This window comes from Calonectris borealis, chromosome Z, assembly GCF_964195595.1.
Source record: "Calonectris borealis chromosome Z, bCalBor7.hap1.2, whole genome shotgun sequence".
NCBI classification, from domain to species: Eukaryota; Metazoa; Chordata; class Aves; order Procellariiformes; family Procellariidae; genus Calonectris; species Calonectris borealis.
The window spans coordinates 62,062,262-62,083,740 of NC_134352.1; the positions used below are offsets into that span (position 1 = coordinate 62,062,262).

Below are 21,479 nucleotides of genomic sequence, written 5' to 3' on the forward strand. Positions count from 1 at the left end.
TGTGACACCGCTATCTATACCACTGATGGCCAAATCATTATGGCCAATTGCCATGGTACTGCCCAGATGGCTAAAACTCCTGGCCCTTTGCTTAGCCATTTGCTTCTCTGCTCATGCTGTCTGTCACCTGGGCTGTTCTTCTAGGTGCACCTGGTGGCTTTCCCTCTTGGAAAGCGTGCTCCTTCCGCCCTCTTACCGCAGAAATTAGGGGTCACCTTCTTTAGGAAGATGTTTGCACACTTCAGCTGTGGGCCACGTTGATCCCGTTCTGCTCACCCCATGGCTGAGGCTAGGTGGAATTACTGAAAAGACACCACTGCTGCAATCAGAGGGGTGGAAGTGAGAGTGGACACTGACACGCATGGTAAGTTGATAGCAGCCCAACAGTAGCAGACGAAACTGAGGAAACCTTAGCCCAAACCTGCAACTTGGAATGTGGAACCACCATAGTAGCTCACTGGTTGCATGAGCATTGGAGCTATCCCACTGTTAAAGCTTTAGTCCAGGTTGCAGCACACTGTGGAATACATGTTCAAATGTAGTGAACTGAATGTATTCAAATTGTATTGACAAACAGGGAAACCTGGCTTATGGAATCTCGCTGCTTTAACACTGGTAGGAGGAAAACCCCACAGCTCCCCAATATGGAATCCTTCTTTGAGACTATATTATACCTCCATAACCCAGAGCAGAATGTCACAGTTAACTGTGGGATTGTAAATGGGAGATACCTCTGTATCAGTTAAGGGACCAACACACCAGTGGATCAACAATTAGCGTGTTGTATGCCTACATTAACTCTTTTGTAGCACGACCCTTAGATTTTCTCACTCAGTTGATACTGTATGCCTTTGGGCTAATGCTCTGACAGCTCTCTTAAGTGTAATATTATTCCCACATATCCAAGTCCCTCTCCTGCTTCCCTCCCCAAACCCACCATATCATCCATACCCTTATCAGTATGAATTTATCTCTAATTGAATGGTTTTTGCAACATGAAGATTTACATCAACTATTGAAACAGGCAAAGAAGCAACCACAACAGACTTTAATAATCATGGTACCAGAGATCAAACAAATCCTGGAAAGTGTTTTTTTTACAATTAAAAATAAAAAGAAAAAAGTCAAACATAATTGGCAGGAATCCTTTTTAGGATGGTCTCCCACCGCTAGGGGGATATGGAACATCCTACTTCTTTACCTAGTTGTTATCCTTATTTTGAGTGGCTTCTTACTTGTTTTAGTTGTCATATTAAAGATTTGTACTTGGCTTTTGGCCCACATTGTTCTAACGGTTTCTTGGCACACCACCTGATTGATCATCTTGTCTCAATTTAACCCTTCATCACTCCATGGCCAGACTCCTCTCCACACCTGACACTCCCCGTGAGGTGGGTAGTGTCAACATCGGTCTTGGCCTTCTGCTGCCATGGCAAGACAACCACCCTTTCCCCCACACAGTCGCATAAGCAAGGGGTGAAAATGTGGGGCTAGTATTGCCTTATACAGTGTCTCCTCCATACGGTGACCACACGTCTCATATGGCTATAGTTCCACATGGTGATTGCACGCTACTTAAGATAGCATCTGAGCACCATTCACATAAAGGAAAACTGGCACAGAAGGAGAGCAGAGGTGGGATGTGATGACTGGTTAGCAAGTCCAGAGAGTGCTTCCACAACTCAACTGCAAAAGAGGACAGCCTGATCAGGGAATTCAGGACTCCCTGTGCCCGACAGCTGGTCCAAGTCGCTCATCAGAAGTTATGCCCTGCTTCCTGTCAGTCTGCCTGATAACCATGGTTAGGAAGGTCATTGTGTGCTCTGACACTAAGTTTAGCCTGGTGTTATTGAATTACTGAATTTACTGTCATCTCAACAGACATAATTGTACTACTAATTTGTATTTGTTACAGTACTGTTACTCTGAGATAAATTGTTTATCCCTAAAGCTGTTGGTCTGGTGTTTCTTACTGTATCCCAAAACTATAACTTATCCAGGCCAACTTATGTCCCTACAAATTGTTCCTACTTCTGAAAGTTATTAAGGCCTTTCAGGTTACAGCAGACTAATTAATCAAGCATCTCAAAAACATTAAGCAACAACAATAATTTCACACCAATAGTCATGGGAAACTGTGGATACACACAGAAAGGAAACCAAGAAGTTTTATTACTGTTACTTAATGCTCACAACACTGCTATATTGACCAGAGATTTGCCAAGAGAAACAATAAATCTCAGCTGCTTATCCTCCGCTTTGTGAGATCAGGCAGCTGCCTTCTGAAAATCTACTCAAGTATTCCGGTATACCCTTTAATTTAATTTCAAAATCTAAAATACAGAATATCAAGTAAAACTAGTGTCAGTCTGTTAAACAAAAGGACTCACAGGCCACTGTTCTTCTGTTGGAGTGCCCAGTGTTTCAAATATCCTCGTCAGCTGGTCAAGATCAGAGTCTCCGGGCAAAAAAGGAACCTGGAAGTAGGCAATAGCATTTTATTGAATTAACTTCTGAACTTCAATTCTAGAGAGGAACTTTGAGCTATCCCTCATAATTGCAAGGCAAAACATCTTTGTATACCAGCTGCCCACAAAGAGGTACACTGAATATTTGAGGCTTTCTAGTGATGTTCAAATAGATTCTGAAGGTTTCTTGCAACCCAGCCTTGATATCACTGACTTTATAGCAAAGAGCTAAATGTAAGATTAAACCACCACTATTTAATGTAAAATAACTAAACACAGGAGAGGAAAGATTTTACATCTCAGTTGCTAGTTTAAAATTGGTTGGTCATAGTGATCTTTCCATCATAGAATCATCATAGAATGGTTTGGGTTGGAAGGATCCTTAAAGATCATCTAGTTCCAACCCCCCTGCCATGGGCAGGGACACCTTCCACTGGATCAGGTTGCACAAAGCCCCATCCAACCTGGCCTTGAACACTTCCAAGGACGGGGCATCCACAACTTCTCTGGGCAACCTGTTCCAGTGCCTCACCACCCATCATCTGCTCCCTGAAGTTACATTTTACATATATTCAAAACATTTAAAGTGAACTGTAACTGGATTACACACGCAACAGTTAGACTGATGGAATGACATCACAGCATGAGGGAAAGTAGTGACCCACTAGGATAGAAACTGCTTAATCACTGTCACATCTCATTTAAACTAAGCAGAAGACAAAGGGGGATATTTGCCTAATTCAACTTGCAGCTTGCACACCAGGCACACAATGGAAGAAAAAAGGGACATTGTGACCAAAGCAAAATTACGAAGAATTAGAGGCAGTATTTAACTAAGTAGTACACTAGGCAGTGTAAAATCCTGGTGTCACGAAAGCCACTTGACCATAACTGCTTTTGTAAAGCTCCCAGAAGTTGCATTGTCCCTCAACCCAGTACACGCAGGAAGAAAAAGGACAGATACATTTAAAACTATCACAGTGATAAAACTGAACCATAACACATTTTCTGCTTTGTGAGAAACCAAAGAATCAACAGAATTCAACAATTTCTTATTTGCTTTCTGACTTTCCTTGAGTTCATACCACTTTAGCAGGTCTAATGCATATTTATGTATGTATCACTAGCACTGCTTAAATAGCCACTGTACATTTCCAGTTCTGAACTGCCAACGAAATTGTACCATCACACCTGTTTGTGGGATAAATCAAGGCAAAAAGATTTCTTTCAAGGTGTTTTCAGACTGACCAATTCCCCAGTCTGGTTCATGACATGGCCACACAAACATTTAAAGTACAGTGCAAAACCCAAGCAGAAGCCACTTACTCTTGGAAGATAAATTATACTGGAGGCTACTTCATGCTTTCAGCTGTGTCTGTGCCCCTGCCCTTCAATCCCCACCCCACACTTTCACGTCCTCTCCAAAGAGCTACATAATAAATGGTCTACTTCAGTAGAACATATTTAAGGACCATTACATCTGTGTACCACACTCAAGAGTGGCATAGGATTAGCCTGATGTTAACCTTCAGCTTCATTCCAGTATTGTCGACTAACCACAGCTTAGAAAAACATCAGCCTTCTGCTCATTACAAATAAACCCACAATTAAGGTACTGGTGATAATTATTTACCGTTATTGAGGAACAATGTATAAGGGACAGAGTATGCATGTATCTATGATGTCACATTTCTAGAAGGATAGCAAATGAAAACTGATAGAAGGTTGTGTGAAAGGATAACGCTCAGAGGACTGGAAGAGTTATCTACTCGACCTTCTCCAAGGCAAGACTGTGACAGTTTGTTTGAATTTTTTTACCCAGCTGTTTTTAAAGCCTTCCAATGATTGTAATCCTTACGGAACCCCAGCCTATTCCAAAATTTCACTTTCCTTACAGTTAGCAACCTTTTGGAAGCTTTTTTCCCCCCTCCTCTTCTTCCTTTCCTAAATAGCCTAACTGCCTTCGCCTGCTGCTGTTAGCAGAAGAGAGGAAGCCCACATACAAAGTTGTAATGCACTGAAGAGCAAATACAAAATGCTTACATTTGAAGACTTACCCTGAGAAGCAATTCAGCTAAAATACAACCAACAGCCCACATATCGACACCAACACCATACATTCTAGCACCAAACAATAGTTCTGGGGCTCGGTACCACCTGAAAAGAAAACACATTTTGGGAAAATCACCTGGCTTTGCTCATGTCAAATGCTGTATATTGTAGCAATGCAGGAACTACAAAGAGGATGCTGCTCCTGCCTATACATTTTTCAGATACTGAAGAGCTGTACTGTACCCTGTAAAGTGTTTTGTTTAAGAAAGACCGAACAAAATTGTGCATTCCTCACCATGGGGTCACATATAACCACAAATTAACTACAGTTTCAACTGAGCTGATTAACAAGAAACAGAAATGCAGATGTGCAAAGGAAAAAAGTATTTAACAGGCAGTTTTGCATGTTATAAACCAAAATTTTCTTTAAACTTTATGTTGAAGAAATGACAGAAAGACGGACTTCCTTCCAGCTTCCAAAAATCTCCATACCAACAGATCTACGCATAGAGACTTGTTTTATGCAAAATGAACCTTGATGGCAGTTGTTTAAAACGTCTACTTCCACTGCCTAAGAACAATCAAGTTTAATGCAATGATCTGATACACACTGCATTTGAAACTACTGTAGCATTTCTGCCTTTTGAATAAAGGTGTTAAAACAAACCAGCTTTGCCTAAATAGTTTTAGCATCACAGCAGACAAAAGGAAATACCTTGCATATTTTGCAGACCTGCTTTTTAAAGCATACCTTAAATAAGCATGCCATAAATAACATCAATAAATATTTTAATTCGTTCAAGCTTTTGTCTCATAATAGGTAATGTGACTAGCTACAAAAAAAGATTCTAGGTCTCGTGGTTAACAGAAAGTAACAGCTGTCTTGCTCTGAAAGGCAGGCTTATAGGCAGATACATATTATTTCCATGCGTTTCAAAATGGTATCATACCCCAGAACAACCCCCATGGATGCATATTCTAGCAGTTCTTATGGAGACTTTGCTAAACAATGCTTTCTTGTGTTTTCTTTATGAGGGTCTTGCCACTACAGCCATATCACATGAGCTAGGTGTCAAACTTTGAACATGTTGATTTGACATGACATATTTCAAGAGACACTACAAAACAGCTACACAATTACTATGTAAGAAAAAAAATAGAATGTCTTACCTTGTCACTACCTGGTGTGTATAAACTCTATTTGGGCTTCCAAAAGATTTTGCCAAGCCAAAGTCAGCCAATTTTAAAACCCCATTTTCATCTAGCAACAAATTATTTGGTTTAAGATCCTGTCAGTACAAAAAGCAAAGAATGAATTTTGTCAGTGTTTATAAAAACAGACATACAATGAACCTCCTGACAGGTGTGCCATAATAGTATTCTAAAATGCAGCCTTTTGATTCTATCGTAAGTCTACATTGTGAGGAAAACCACGAAATCAAGTATTTCATAACACATGAAAATCATAGTCGCACACATTTGAATATTATCATATTTAAACTGCAGAGTTTAAAACAAAACCTGCCTCTTGATAGGTTTCAGCTTTGCTGCAGGAACAGCAGTTCTGTCTTAACTGCATAGTAGCCAAATGAATAATAAAAAGACCTTGCACATGTTTCAAATAACTGTAGAAATCATGGAAGTGATACAGTTTAATACAGTAACAGTGGGTCGTGGGTTGACCTTTGGCCAGCAGCGAAGCACCCACACAGCCATTTGTTCACTCTGTTCTCATCCTGCCCCTCCCCAGCAGGATAGGGGAGGGAACAAGAAGAACAAAAGCAAGAAAACTCTGGAAGCAATATAAAGGCAGTTTAACAGGTAAAGGAAGGAGGAAAAAATCCGAACAAGCAATGCAATGGAAATCATTCACCACCTTCTACAAGCAGACTGATGCCCAGACAGTCTGTAACCACCACCACCTTGGAAGCCAAAACACCCCCTTCTTCCTCTACCCCAGTTTTTATTGCCGAGCATGGCGTTATATGGCATGCAGTATCCCCTGGCCAACTTGGGTCAGCTGTCCCAGCTGTATTCCCCCCCCTTCTTGCCCACTCCCAGCCTACTCACTGGGGCAGGGGCAGAGTGAGAAAAAGAGAAAGCTTTGGCAGTGCCCAAGCACTGTTCAGCAATAGCCAAAACACTGGTCTGTTACCAAAACTGTTTTAGCCACAAATCCAAAACACAGCACCTTAACGGCTGCTGTGAAGAAAGTTAAATCCATCCCAGCCAGACCCCGTTCACAGTCCTAATCAAAGTCATATGTAACTTGAGACACTTTTATATAAATATCTAAATGATAAACACATCAGTAATTCTTAACATTTCTGGTACTGCTATTGTCCCTTCAAAACAGCTAGCATGAATGCTTATGGGCTAAGAACATATGAACTTCAAAACGATCTTCATTAGACTTTAGAGTCAAATTCTATCAAATGTGACTTTTGTTACAGCATAAAGGCTATCAGTTTAGTACATGCTTACCCTGTGTAGAATCCAGTGCTGATGTAAATATTCTAATCCTTGAAGTGTCATCAGCATATATGCCTTGATGTGAGATTGTGTCAACACAATACTAGTATCCTTTATAATAACCTGTGAAGTGTTAGATTGATAGTAAAGCTTACCATGCAAGATTAACTTACTTCCACTCTTTCAGCTCAAAAGTTATTTCATCCTTTCAGACGAAGTTCGAATTGACAGTCACATATTCTCTACCATTCTCACTATTTTTCCAGAAAAATAGGTCTATTCTGGAGACCAGAAATTGAAATGGGGAGTCCAGATAGCCCACATGAACTTTGCATAACCAGCAAATGAGAAAATGGGTGGGAAACAAAAGTTTATTATTTTATCTCAGTTCCAGGCTGATACCCAAACTTACAAGACAAAAATGTACACATAAAAATTATAAATGTGTCAGTAAACTTGAAATTATGTTCCCACTTATTCCTTCTTTCTCCATGCAACCTAAGCATCTAATCTTTGTAAATGTAATGGCTTCCTCTTCTATTTCCACGAAGACGAGAAGGTATGGCCACTTTACTATATTTTAACAAATCTACTTACATTTTTCTACATTCTTTGATTTTTAACATTAAAATTCTATGTAAACATCATGTTTGAAAGTATTTCTACACTACTCCCCAAAACCTGCTTGTTAATATTACTGTCCAGTTCAGCACCAGCCTTTCCTAAGCTTTAAGTTGTTTAAGACTTACAAAATACCTGTCTAATACCACACAAAATTTCATGTATGCAGCACATGCTCAATCACAACAGACTGCAGTCCCAAATGGTGGCTCGAGTGACACCACAATACAGAGTTAAACACTCTGCATGGCACAGCATTATGTAGTACAAGAGTATTTCATTCCTCTTTGTACACTGTATCTTCTTCAGCTCTAAATAGTTACTAAGTAAACAGAATGAATCCTCTAGAAAGTCTACTCATTACTTTAACGTCTATTAGCAAAAAACTGGCCTAACCTTTTCAGTCTCGCATTCATCTAGATTTCAGCAAGCCTGTCAATGTTTTCTTTTAATATTTTATATGCTGTTAAGATATGGGGCTAGCATTTATGTAATGAGCTAGCTTAATAACTACATTAATTTCAGTCCAGAATAGGTATAATGTGTGCATATAGAGATCTGACATGAATTGCCATCTAGGACAGTCTTCCAAAATGAAGAATCTTGCATCAAAATATCTCATATAAAGACTTCCGCAAAGACAAATTGACTTAAGGTCTTGGAGAATGAAATATCTGTAAGATGCTGATTTGCAAGTACCTAGCATCGTGACATTTAAAAGAACGGTTCAGGTGCATGCAATTTTTAGTACCAGCTCATCACTTGGTATACTTTAGTATCACACTTACTTGAACATGTTTGATGATATTATGCTTAGCAATTGCACTCCAAGATGCTGATCTATGGCTGAGGTTCTACGCTCTCACTGGAGTCCCAGAAAACTAACATAGTAAACATAATCTGTTTCCTGAAGATCATGCTGACAAGTATTTAAAAGTAAAGGCATTATCAGCTGAGAACTCACAAAAATTGTCAAATTGTTCAAACTACTTTTAAGACATGATCTTAATGAACTGACATAATGAAAGTCACCTTTCTAACATGGGCAATGTAAGCCTGTTAAAGTAGTATTTTCAAAAACCATTTGAAGATACTGAAATAGAAGTCTTTAAAAAAATATTTTACCTCTAGATCCGTTTCCATAAAGTCAAACACCAAACTAATATTGGACTTGTGTCCAAATGCATCTAGAAGCTGTAAAACAAAATACATTATGATGAAGCATACTCTTACACTTCCAGTTTTCTAAAATTCTGCACCATTGTAGCCTGCATGTGGATTTTCAGCTTGCTGAACTGGTTTAAATTTTTTGACTTGCAATACAAAAATTCTTAGTTTAGCTTCTTAACTCAGACTCCAAAAAAAAAAAATCCCCATTAAGTATGATAATAACATTTTACACAATTGCCCCTCCTTCCTGGAATTAGGAAAAAAAAAAAGAGAAAGAATTAACTTTACCATGTTAACTACAACAGATAATCTAATGCACACCTTGTCCCCTCAGGGGTACTGGTGGATGAAAAGCTGGACATGAGCCAGCAATGTGCGCTCGCAGCCCAGGCGGCCAACTGTATCCTGGGCTGCATCAAAAGAAGCGTGGCCAGCAGGTCGAGGGAGGTGATTCTGCCCCTCTACTCTGCTCTGGTGAGACCCCACCTGGAGGACTGCGTCCAGCTCTGGAGCCCTCAGCACAGGAAAGACATGGACCTGTTGGAGCGGGTCTAGAGGAGGGCCACAAAAATGATCAGGGGGGTGGAACACCTCTCCTATGAGGAAAGGCTGAGAGAGTTGGGGTTATTCAGTCTGGAGAAGAGAAGGCTTTGGGGAGACCTTACTGTGGCCTTTCAGTACTTAAAGAGGGCTTATAAGAAAGATGGGGACAAACTTTTTAGTAGGGCCTGTTGCAACAGGACAATGGGGAATGGTTTTAAACTAAAAGAGGGTAGATTTAGACTAGATATAAGGAAGACATTTTTTACGATGAGGGTGGTGAAACACTGGAACAGGATGCCCAGAGAGGTGGTAGATGCCCCATCCGTGGAAACATTCAAGGTCAGGCTGGATGGTGCTCTGAGCAACCTGATCCAGTTGAAGATGTCCCTGCTTATTGCAGGGGGGTGGCACTAGATGACCTTTAAAGGTCCCTTCCAACCCAAACTATTCTATGATTCTCTCCCTGAGCTTTGGTGTTCTATGAAACTCCTACCCTTTCTTGAGATCAGACCAAGTTTTCCCATGGATTCAGCTCTGTGTATCTGCTTCCTGTAAGCATGCACTATTTAGGCATTCTAAGCATTAGGCTTATTAACTTCCTTTCAAAGATATTCTTAGGCATGTATTTATCTTCATAGCAAGCTTTCTAGGATAAATAAAACTCTTTGGAGAATATCCAAACACCTTTCTTAGGATGAAGCTGTATAACAATAGAATCAGTTTTTAATTTGAGATAACACAAGTGTGATGCTGAGTAAGAACAACAGATCATCTAGCTGGGTACTCTACCCTCAAGATCGAGAAGGTATGCTCTCCATGGTGTGGCTCATTCCTTACAGTCTCAGTATGATGACCACATGAATTATCCAACTGCAAGATAGTCGTTTGCATAGTTCATAATAGCAGTGTCTGTGCTCATGCCCTTCCTCTGCGGAAGGTAACAGGAGATACTATGCAGGTGAGCCTACAGGCTTGGCCCCTTACACTTCCAACATCCACAACAGTTTTATCGGGACTGCTAAGAGGGGTACAACCTCGTCTATTGCCTTTAGTACCTGCTTATGGACCTGCTGATCATAAATTTGTCTAATTCCTTTCCGAACTGCTGATGCTATCTGCTTCTACAATGCCCATGGCAACACATTCGAGAAATTCACTACACAGTGTCAAGTAGTACAATTTCCACGCCCCTGCCCCCCGATGCAAATATGTTTTAAACACATCTCTTATTTCTAGCACTGTGGGGTTTTGCAAATATCAGTTCTGCGTGCACTTTACCTACCACCTCAGTTTTGTAGACCTCCCCATCCCCTGCCTTTTCCTCTTCAGAGTGAGGAATCCCAGACTTTTTCATATAGAAGATGCTCCATCCCTTTGCCATTTTAGTTGTCCTTCTCTGCACATTCTCTAACTTTGATAGCTAAAGCAACCACTGCGAAAGCAAGTTCACAATCCAGAAGAGAACCATATTTCCACTCTGAAAAAGTGTTATTAATTAAATAAAATATCTGGAAAAATTCATATTTGGTCTAATATTTACGGCAGACCTTCAAATTATCACTATTAGCTAATCTTAAAATATCTTCAGCTCCAGCTGGGTATCTGCAGCTGAAGTCAACCTAGATGCAACTGAAAAGATACAGGTTTTACTCCTTCCAACAGAGGTTTTAGATACCAGCCCTAAAACCTAATAAGCCACATGAATCCCACTTTACCATTGCTTACAAAAGCCTGCTTTTGGCTGTCACCAATTCCACGTGAAGCAAACAATCAGGTAAATTCAGCACTGTACTCATTTGCAAGTCTATCAGAGAGATGCAAAATCAGGCAATCTAAATTTCCACAATCCTCCCCACCATTAATATCCATACAGCACCAGGCTAAAAAGTAAGAGGATTTCAAAATAAACTACTTTTTGAAATAGGTGTTTTGCCATAACAGTTTTTTTACTGCCCATTTTGGGCTGGAAAAAATAGCTCAAATAAAATTAAGTAGCATCTCCATGACCCAACTAATTCTAAATTTCCGTTTGAACCTTTACCAAAAGTATTTGAGGACTGATTCTAGAAGTAGCATTCATTTTACTTACACCAATAATATTCGGATGACTTAGCTCCTGTAATAATTTTATCTCCCTGAGGGCTGTTCTGTTGATTCCTACATTGGGGGAAAAAAGAAGTAAAAAAACAAAGGAACAAAAAAAAAAGGTGAGAGACAGAACAAAATTAAAAACTTTGGATTAAGCTGCAAAGAAACCTGTCATTCTGTTACTCACTAACGATTTACTACTACAAAGTACTTTCTCACCACTCAACAAATTTATTAAATAACAAGTACACTGCCATAGATAAGTAGATTGCTGCAGAATAAAAGCAGACACACACTTCCTTCCACAGCAAATAAATTCTACACCACAGTAATCAGATTTAAATTATGAAGCAACATGTCTCCCTTTTGGCAAAAGGGGAAAGTTCTAGCAAAACTCTAGGAAAAAAAAATCATCTTTTTCAGGGTATTGTCAATTTTGGTTTTATTTTAAAGAAAAGTTACACCTTGCAAACATCAATTCTTCAATGTGTTTCACTTCCAGAGGGAGGCACACTGACAAACCTCATGAATATATCTCTTTTCTTTTTGACATAGCATTACCAAGGCATAGCAAGGCACATATGTTTTTCTATATTCATACTGTGGCATAAAAGGTACAGTGGCCAAAACCTGCTTACCCTTGCTTGAATCCTTTAATAGCCAGATTTTATAAAGGAAAAACTGGGGGGAGGGGGAGGAGAAGGGGGAAGCGCGGTGGGGGGAACAGTGCACTTTGGCAGTCACGCTGACTGCACTGCATCAAACCATGATTCCCGCAGGGTAACAAGTCCTCCTTCAAAAACGCCGGTATGTATGGCTCGTACAAAAACTGACTGGCAAGCAAATGGTCCTGTGGTATGTTGTACAGGAAGTTTCAGCTGTGCATGAGCTGAAAAACAGTGTCCTCCCAAAACCTGGGATATGGTTCAACAGGTAAGACTCCAGCAAAGTTTTGGGCAAAGCTACGTGGATTGCTTTGCACTCCTGCTTTCCCTATTTTAATTACCTATTTTGGAATCAAGTTGACAATGGCTGCTTTTGGGTGGGCAAAGCCTTAGATTAAAAAAAAAAGTATGCCAGGTTATCAGATAATACAGGGAAACCAGACATGATGATTATTTTTAATAACATCTTTGAACTATAGCTAGACATTGTATAGGCCAAAAGTAATGACTGTCCTTAAAGGACATGAGTCTTCTGAGGGCGAGGTGGATCACGACTCTCTGGCAGTCAGCTCAACTGTGAGACTCTGGGATAAGTGCTCAGTTTCTGTTTAAAAAGTCTTCCCTTAAAATGGAATTGAAGAGTTGAGAACAAATATTCTTCACTGGAAAGCTGGTAACCTGATGCAGGATCTCTGAAGGATGGCAGCCTACACACATACAAAATTCTACTGGACCACACAGGCTGTAAGAGAAGACCAGGATTATTGCGTTTTTACTTCCAATATCCATGCATAAAGGCGCGTGGCTGGTCAGAGCCCATGATCAAAAGACACTGCTCTATACACCTGATTTCTCAACATAAAACAAACCCACACAGAGACAAGAGTTTTAAGATCTTGTTTTTATCAACTTTTGTCTCGGCATAAATCACAAAAATAGAACAAAGGAAACATCCTAAAAGAGAGATAAATACTCTCACCTGTCTTAATATTTAAGGCACAAAGATGCATCAACACAAAAAGGTATTCTAAACTCAGTGCTGTAAAGATTATTATTCTATGCCATATTCATATTTGTATTCCACTTAAACTGAGAAGCGAAGTGGTTATATACTCATATTTAGACATATACTATGCATGCAGATAACGCCGCTGCTTCTTTCTGTCCCTGCAGTTTGGGAAGCAATCCTCTACTAAGCCTTATGCTGAGAGTTGCGCTCATTTTTCTCAGCCGAGTTATGGTGTTAGAAGTTAGTGTACCAACTGACAAAAATAAAGCAAACAAAGCACAGCTTCTGCAGCACGAATTTGTTTTAAAACTCACCATCTTTAGCTTCTGATCTATGTCCCAGTTTAATCTGAAAAGAAACGTTTCGTATCATATAAGGTTAAGCCATCTGCCCTAACAGTAGGGGATACATTCTTTTTTTTTTCCTTAAAAAAAAAAATTGTCTCCACAGCATTACTTTTTATAGAAGCTTAAAAATAGTCATGATGGCACTGGAAACAGACATAATGCAAACTGGCAGCATAAAATGCTTTGTAGCCACAAAGCTTTATTATGCTACTAATGAGCTTCTCCCAGGGAGAAAAGAGGGCAAAGTAATTGACAGTCATTTTGGAATGATTCTAGTAAAATTAGCATACTCTGTAAACTTGGGCTGGCTTAAAGTCCTTCTATCTTAATCATCTACTGCCCTGAAATTTTCAAGTCCAGAATCCCGCCATTGGTATTTCCACATGATAAAAGTTAAGAAAACATTCTGATAAAACCAGAATGCTTTTCACAACAGCTGCTACTAGTAGCAACCATACAGGAAAAGTATTATAATGCTAAAAGGGATCAGTGTATCAAAAAAAATTACTTACTATTAATATGGTTCAACTTGCCTCTTTAACTAACCAAAACACTGTAATGCACATTTTTCATCCCTCACAAAGCACAGTTAATCACCTATTTTTAATACAAAAACTTCCTGCAGTCTCTTCAGATAGTATGAAGTAAAACACTTTATGACAACATCGACATTTTCGACATTTGTATTCAAACAGGTAAGTTGCAGATCTAAGATCACTTTTGTCAAATTTTGTCAAAAAACTACCATCAGTTCTAAAGAACTTAATCAGGAGTAACATTCCTGGACTGAAGGGAATCAGGCACAGCAGGAGGAAAGATTAAAAAAAGAAGCCACTATCAAGGACTAATAAAGTCTGAAGTTTGGAAATGTGGTTTGTTTTTTGTTTTTGTTTTGTTTTGTTTCTTTTTTTTTTTAAATAAATCTAACAAATAATCGAAATTTCAAGTTACAGACAGGTAACCCTTCAGAAACTCAGAAATGTAGTAAGACTGAAGCTAGTCTCTCTTTTTGGGGAGCGGGAGGGGGAGGGCGGGCATTAAAGACAGGTTAACTATATCATTTAAACAAAACATTCTAGAAACAAAAATATATATCCTCCCATTACCCATTAAGTCGGTCAAAAAAGAAAATCATTAGGCAGGTCAAGAGTAACCAGACGCTTGACCACCCAATGGGAAAATATTCTGGCACTCACCTTTTTAATAGCCACGATTTGGTTGGTGTTCTTATCCTTCGCTTTATAGACAGTAGCAAACTAAGGAGAAAGAGGCTTGCGTGACTACAGGGGCAGACAAGCCGCAGGGCGGGTGCCAGCGCTGCCTTCTCAGGGGCTCCCCAGGCCCAGCTCCTCAGGCTGAAGAGCTGCTCGCGCCAGGGCCTTCCCCCAGCAGGAGGCCGTGAAACCCCGCTGTCAGCACGCCGCTGGGGGACAACCCGCCTCCCCTCTCGCCCTATAACCGCGGAACCCCCCGCCTCGCAGCGGGGCCCCGCCGCCGCGTGCGGACGGCGAGACGGGGCCAGGCCCGGCCGCAGGCAGCCCCAGGGCCGCGGGCTCCCCCCGCCGGCGCCGCCCCTCCAGTCACAAGAGGATCCTCACCGGGGCCACCCCCCACAGAGCGGCCAGGCCCGGCCGGCCCCTCGCAGGGGACCCCCCCATACACACCTCCCGCCCCCCGCCTCGCCCCAACGGCCGCTCACCTGCCCCTCTCCCAAGAAGTCGAGCTTCTCGTAGCGCTTGGCGCGCGCCCGCGCGTCCATCGCCACCGGCGGAGGGAGCGGGGATGGGGGGGGGGGGGGCGGGCTGGCGGAGGAGCAACAAGGCCGGCAACGGGGCTTTAACACCGCCAGCACCGCGCCCCGCGCCGCTTCCGGCCCGCCAGCCGGCCCCGCCCCTGGCAACCGCCGGCGTCGCCACGCCCCCGCCCCACCCCCTGCGCGCGCAGTCGGCGACGCCTCGCGAGAGCCCACCCCGGCGACGCGGCGGCGGCGCGAAAGGGGAGGTGGGTGCCGCCAGCCCCGTGGCGGAGGGGCGGGGCCGCCGCGGCCGCTCAGCGCCGGAGGTGGCGGCTCCGCGCGCCCGTAGGTCTGAGGCTTCCGGCTGCGGCCGCGCCGGCTCCTGCCCGCGTCTCTGCGCGTCAAAGGCCGTAGCTGACGCCTCGTCGCTACCGTCTTACGAAAAACGGAGCCTTCAGATCTGGCACGCTGTGGGCGTGTAACTGCAGCCGGACCCCGAGGGCTGTCCGCTGAAACAGGCACCCGCTTAAAGTGCCCCCGAAGAACCCCTTTTCGTTTTGCTCCCGACCTCAGATCCGATACTCGGGGGAAACAGCCTCGCGCCGCTGCCCCGCCCAGGCCGTGTAATCGCTAAAACCACCAGTGTCCCCCTAACCTCGCACCCCTTTCCTGCCGTACAATCACTCCTGGTGAGACATCTGAATCTTTCTAAGTAGAAAAATAAAATGACTCAGTTCTACTGTCAAGTTTGCAAATGGCTAATTAGAAAAATATTTTAATGGTGCAGACATCAAGTATATTCAGTTGCTAGTTAGCCATCAACAGAAAATCCTTCTCAATCACAAATCAAGATATAGCGTGTTGTGTCAACCTTCTCACCCTTCATATGGGTTTTTATTAAAGCTATTAGTATCCAATCACTTATAATATTAAGGAAATGCCTTTATTGTGAACACAATGCTTTATTCTTCAACAGCGGCCAATGAACCATCGCCCATACTTATTCTGGGCCTCCACGCTGTAAAAGAAAAGCGGACTGTTAAATATATTCCACTAAAAGAACAGGAAATGGAAATCAAATCTTCTTTTGCCCCGTTACTGACTAACAGACAGAGTTCTAGTTTTAATTTCTGATTTATACATTGAATTTTAACCCATATAAGAACATGCACAGAGTGTCAAATATCAGCATCTACCGGTAACAGCTCTATTTTTTTCAGGGGCGAATACAAAAAGGTCAACACCTGCAACCTACAATTACAGCTGCTTCCACTTCTCCCACTCTGACGAAACCTGGCTCTTACTCGCTTTATAAAGGTCTGACAAACACAGCAGTAGCGAACACAAGCTTTGCAGTTATTTTCACTGCCCAAATTCCAAAGTGCAAAGTAAAAACAAGGCCAAGGTGAGCCATTACAATCTTTATGAGAAATCAGAAAGGCATTCAATTCATTATTTTGCCAACAAAATTATTTTACAACTTACCTCACCATTAGAAAATTTATGCTAGAGGTCAAGAAGTGTATTACTATGGGAAATAACTAATTTGATTTCTAATTATAATACCTTACCCATATACACGCAGGAAAACTGATTTCCTCTACTAACGTGACTACGCTGTAGGTGTCCTTATCATTTAACAAAGCTATGCAAGCATCTTTTCTTTTCAAACTCACACCCTTCTCACAAGTTCTTCAGATTTTGTGCATTCTCCCTTTTTAAGCATCAGTGTTTACAGCTGAGAATTGTTACAGAACAAAAGTAGTTTTTTCTTGCCTTTCATGTACAATGCTATATTCACAAATATTGCAGAAATAAAATGTTTCCACTACTAGAAATACAAGAGTTAACTTACTAATAAATAACTTATAAAAACTAGTTTGAGAAATATTTTGGACTTCAATCACCTGGTAATAGCCTTTGCTGGTCTAAGAGCAGATTCCTGTGCCCCTGCCCCGCACGTTCAAATTACACATTAAACAGCTGTTACAAAACCAGTAGCGATGGTGATTAACATAGGCTACGACTGCCGCTAGCTATCTGCATGTCTGTTTTAAGTCCGTATCTCTCTACTCAGCGATACCACAAGCTACTAATTAGCAAGAGTTGAATACCTTGTGTATTAAGCATCTGTAGTTTGGGTACAGTGCATCAAAGCTATGAAAGCTGGGAGCGCACCCCTACCACGAATTACAATTCAATACCATATTTGAAACTTTGAAGGTGTAGAAATAAGCTAAATGCTAGGTAGATACAAACAATACACACTAATAAATGAAACTTACTTGAATATATTCAATCTCTTCATCTGACATAAGTTTCCTTCTGTATTTCTGAGGTAAGGTTCTTGCTAATTCAGAAGTGTCTGGAGTACCTTGTACTCTACTAACAGGTGAAGTATTTTGAAATGCCGGTGACCTGCCTCCTACGGACTCCTGTGCTTTCGAAGCATGGAGAGGTGGCACACTTGCTTGTAGAGATTCCTGTACTGAAACCCAGATTGCAAAACCATTTGCAGAAATTAATGCAAAAAATTAATTAATTTAAATTAATTAATGAGCAGCCAATAAAAGTTACCAGTTATTGACAATTTTCTTCTTTATAACAAATACTTAAAAGCATTAAGACACTCTACTTCTCACAACCTGTTTTTATTGTTGTTAAATATATCAACAGCATAGTGAAAAAATTCTGACAGTGAAAGAAAGCATGTTTGAGTGGCAGAAATACTGATGTGGAAACAGAAGATAAATCAGCATGTATCCTAACAAAGGCTTTTTCACTGTGAAGCTGTACTTACAGAAAACGCACAACGTATCATAAATGTGTGTGTGTGGAGGCAATTATGTAGAAAGATAACTAAGATAAATAACTAAGATCCACTGAGATGATGCTTTTTGTTTACTGTGACTGTAAAGACAGACAAGTGAAAAAGAGGTAGAGGCTTACAGAAGGATAAAGTTCACAACTGTGACTTACCACAACATGCAATGCAGTGTTGTACGCATTTTTAATATTACAAAATGGCATCATATCAGATTTAGCTACTGACTTGCAGAATGACCACCAAATATCGGGCATCAGCAATCAATGTTAATGAAATGCAGCGACCAAGGAGTGCATGAAGTACTTTACAGGTGAGGGCCAGAAGCTAGGCTTAAGGAAGTCACATCAGAGAAGGTGCCTTGAGTTTGAGGATAGAAGAACAGATGACAAAAGGGCACTGTTGTCAAAGTCAGCATTCTGAACCTTAAGTCTGTCCCACTGGCTGATTTTGGAAGTACGCAATTACCCCACCAGGCAGGATGGGGTCTCACAGCAATATGTTTACTTCATAAGCACTCAGACCTCTATAGAAGGTTAAAACACCTGATAAAGCAGAATGCTTCCACAAGAAGTCCCACTCAGTGCTCCTGAAAAATGAGCAAGACAAACACAACATCTAAACAGCTGGGACAGAGGGACTATATAATTATAAAGTAAGCAGCATCAAGACTGGATAAATCAAAGAATGCGAGGAGTTAAAATACCACAGCATTGCCTGCCCCTCTCCCTCCTGCCTCTGACAAGATCAATGAGGACAAAGGGGAGAAGCCAGTTTTAGCCATAGTGAGTCTGAGTCAATGGCAGGATTGGGACAGCAAACACCTGCAGCAATGCAATCAAACCACCATTGGTTAAAAAAAAAAAAAGCCACCATTGAGAGGCACATTCAGAAGTTCTCAGTCAAAAGACTGTGTCTGAAAGCTCCAAGTTGATCAGGTGGTTCAGGAACAACGGAAGGTCCCAAACAGAGCGAGGCGGAAGAGAGCCCATCAGAAGGAGCATATTCTGAACAGGGGGCAAAGTATTTTTGTTTCAAGAAATAACACACCTCGTGTATGAAGAAACAAGAAACAGTTTCTCCAAGTTTGTTTCACCACAAAAATGTCTAGAGATTTGCCAAGGATTTTCCTCTATTCTATGTTTCAAAGTCTGAAGTGTAGTTGGAGTAGACGCATTAGCCAATTAAAAACATCAGAAGTCAAGACTCAAAAGTACCAGACTTAATACTGCTGTTGCTTTAGCTCAGATACGGTCTCTACTACATTTTTGCTTTCCCTGTTTGAGACCATCATGTTGCAGTAGTAATATGGTAGAAGAATTTGGCTGGCCTTTCAAACACCCACGTCCCTAAAAGTTCAGTCTTAATCTGCAGAGCTATGCAGAAGCAAGAGTCTGGTACAGTGAAATGAGGTAGATTGCAATTTACTAATGAGATGACAGAACCTGATTAAGGTAGAGAAGTCTAATATACTTAAAAGATCTAGTCACAAAAGTCTTCTGTCGCAGAGAGAAACAAGAGCTAAGTAACACGTCTTCAAGCTTCTGAGAAAGCAGTTCATTGGCATGAGAGGTGGTGCATTTGGCTGAATTGTGCACAACATACAGAATTCTTACAGAAGGTTATCGCAGAAAATCATTCCTGAAGAGTTCACAGGTAAGTCAGAAGTGGCACTGATGTGCACTTTGTAATGTGGATAATCGAAACTTAAATCGAAATCACAAACGTGATAATAATGTGGCATGGTATAATTTCTATATTATTTCGTATTTCTATATTATACCGTAGAGCTCCTTAAGACGTCTCCTACTTTAGTTTCAAATGCTTTGCTGACTCAAAAGGAATATTAAAACAACATATCACTCATACAACTTTGATGCCTAAATGTAACAATATTGGGAATCCTGTAGATATCAACACAGCTATAGGTATAAAAATTAATGTCAAAGATTGCAGTGGAATTAATTTTTTCTCAGCATTAATTAGTAGCACAAGGAAACGCTTCTTAAAATGTACAGTGGGATCCTCTCCCAGCTATAACCAGGGTTTTAAATACCACAGACATCGTACACTCCAACTAAGAAAAGAAGAGATGAGGAAAATGCAACATCATTTCTGCAAATATCACTGAATACCTAAAGCTGCTTCAAACTGACTTGGGCAAAATCATTTCAGGCAAATATTAGTATTTGGAAAAATGGGACTTTATATATAAGTAGAAAAACAACACTGGAAATCTTTGTGAATCTGCCTTGACCAAGAAATAAAGACATGCAAGCATTACGTGTACCCCCACAGTTGTACAGAGTCTGAAGAGTCAAAGTGTTGCCTTCAAACTAGAACAACTATATTTCAGAAACCCTGCTCAAAATCAGTTGAGTCACATAGCTGAAGCTGAAAAATTGTGTGCTGGTTCTTATATAAAACAGTTAATGCAAAGAAAAGTGGCGCAAGTTGCATGTAGAGATTAAATAACTTACTTTTAGGTCTAGGACTACTTTTTCTGTCCGGGAACTTAATTAATGGAGTATGCGGCTTGACTACCTAGAACAAGGCAAGGTAGTAGGAGAGACAGGGAGAGTAAAATACATTTCTAGACACACATTACCTTCACAATAATAAAATGGAACATAGAGCGTATTAAACAACCATTTCTACACCACTGTTTTCTGTACCACTACTCTGATAAATTTACTACTTATTAACATTCTATGTTCACCCACGGAGAAATTTCACCTCTAAAGGCATTCCTCCACCCTAATGTGTCCTGAACAGGAAAAAGCGTTCTCTTCCTTTTCTCACAGCAATCGGGGTGTGTGTGTGCAGAAACAGCTACCAGAGTCGCATAAATGCAATTACAAAGTTTCAGCAGATGGCTTTGCTAGCTGTGCTCTGCCTGTACATAGTAGCTCAGGTGGCTGGATGGGATTAACGAGTTCCATTAAGAAAAAACCTATAAATTCTAAAGCTTGGTAGTCGAAGCCACACAGCTTATCTTTGAAACATGTCTTTTGAAGAAGACTCCACGTCTCACCTTCACCTTGAGGAGGGATGGCTCGGAAAGGAGCCTCCGGCTGGCGCCCTCCCCTCTTGAACAGCGCTCAGAAGCGTGCGGGCTGCCCTGTAGCATCCTTTGGTAGCAGAGAACCAGGCACTGGCATCAAATAACCGGCGACACCGAGCGGGGCCTACCGCACGCCTCCACCCCCGCGCCAAGGACACCGGCCTCCCCGGCGGCGTCTCAGGCCCCGGCGGCCGCACGCCAGGCGAGACCCGCCGCCCAAGTCGGACTCCCGGCCCCAGCCGCCCACCCCCCCGCCCCGGGTCGCCCGCCCAGCGCCGTTACCTGAACGACCCTAGTGGCGGCCGCCATCTTACTGCCCATGGTGACCCCCCAGCCGCCGCTCCCCGCCGCCCGCGCCTGAGGGGCAGCGCCGGGCCACGCCCACAGCCGGCGAGGCACCGCCCACAGCGGGCGTGGGCGG

The 21,479-nt window shown here is 41.7% G+C and overlaps 2 protein-coding genes across 12 annotated transcripts in view; both read right to left on the reverse strand.

The window, feature by feature from the left end:
- CDK7 (cyclin dependent kinase 7) overlaps positions 1 to 15,345 on the reverse strand; it is a 30,783-nt gene extending 15,438 nt beyond the window's left edge. For 7 of the 11 annotated variants that reach the window (XR_012670932.1, XR_012670931.1, XM_075137084.1 and 4 more), the window contains exons 1-9: positions 15,135 to 15,345; positions 14,632 to 14,691; positions 13,403 to 13,436; positions 11,416 to 11,483; positions 8,739 to 8,807; positions 7,005 to 7,115; positions 5,691 to 5,809; positions 4,526 to 4,625; positions 2,391 to 2,477 (exon numbers count right to left, since the gene is read on the reverse strand). Coding sequence is in view for 9 of the 11 variants with exons in the window: in XM_075137084.1 (XP_074993185.1) it covers positions 2,391 to 2,477; positions 4,526 to 4,625; positions 5,691 to 5,809; positions 7,005 to 7,115; positions 8,739 to 8,807; positions 11,416 to 11,483; positions 13,403 to 13,436; positions 14,632 to 14,691; positions 15,135 to 15,194 (708 nt within the window). In the remaining 2 variants the exon portion in view is untranslated. Of the gene's footprint in view, positions 1 to 2,390; positions 2,478 to 4,525; positions 4,626 to 5,690; positions 5,810 to 7,004; positions 7,116 to 8,738; positions 8,808 to 10,608; positions 10,804 to 11,415; positions 11,484 to 13,402; positions 13,437 to 14,631; positions 14,694 to 15,134 lie in introns of those variants that run through there. The other 4 variants (XM_075137088.1, XM_075137087.1, XM_075137090.1 and 1 more) reach the window with 4 other exon arrangements.
- Positions 15,346 to 15,917: 572 nt separating this feature from the next.
- Positions 15,918 to 21,456, reverse strand: KGD4 (alpha-ketoglutarate dehydrogenase subunit 4). Its single transcript, XM_075137092.1, has 4 exons — positions 21,341 to 21,456; positions 20,475 to 20,538; positions 17,456 to 17,658; positions 15,918 to 16,188 (listed from the first exon to the last, which is right to left on the reverse strand). Exons 1-4 carry the CDS (start codon positions 21,377 to 21,379, stop codon positions 16,171 to 16,173), a joined length of 324 nt encoding a protein of 107 aa, XP_074993193.1. The 5' UTR covers positions 21,380 to 21,456; the 3' UTR covers positions 15,918 to 16,170.
- Between the last annotated feature and the right edge of the window lie 23 nt (positions 21,457 to 21,479).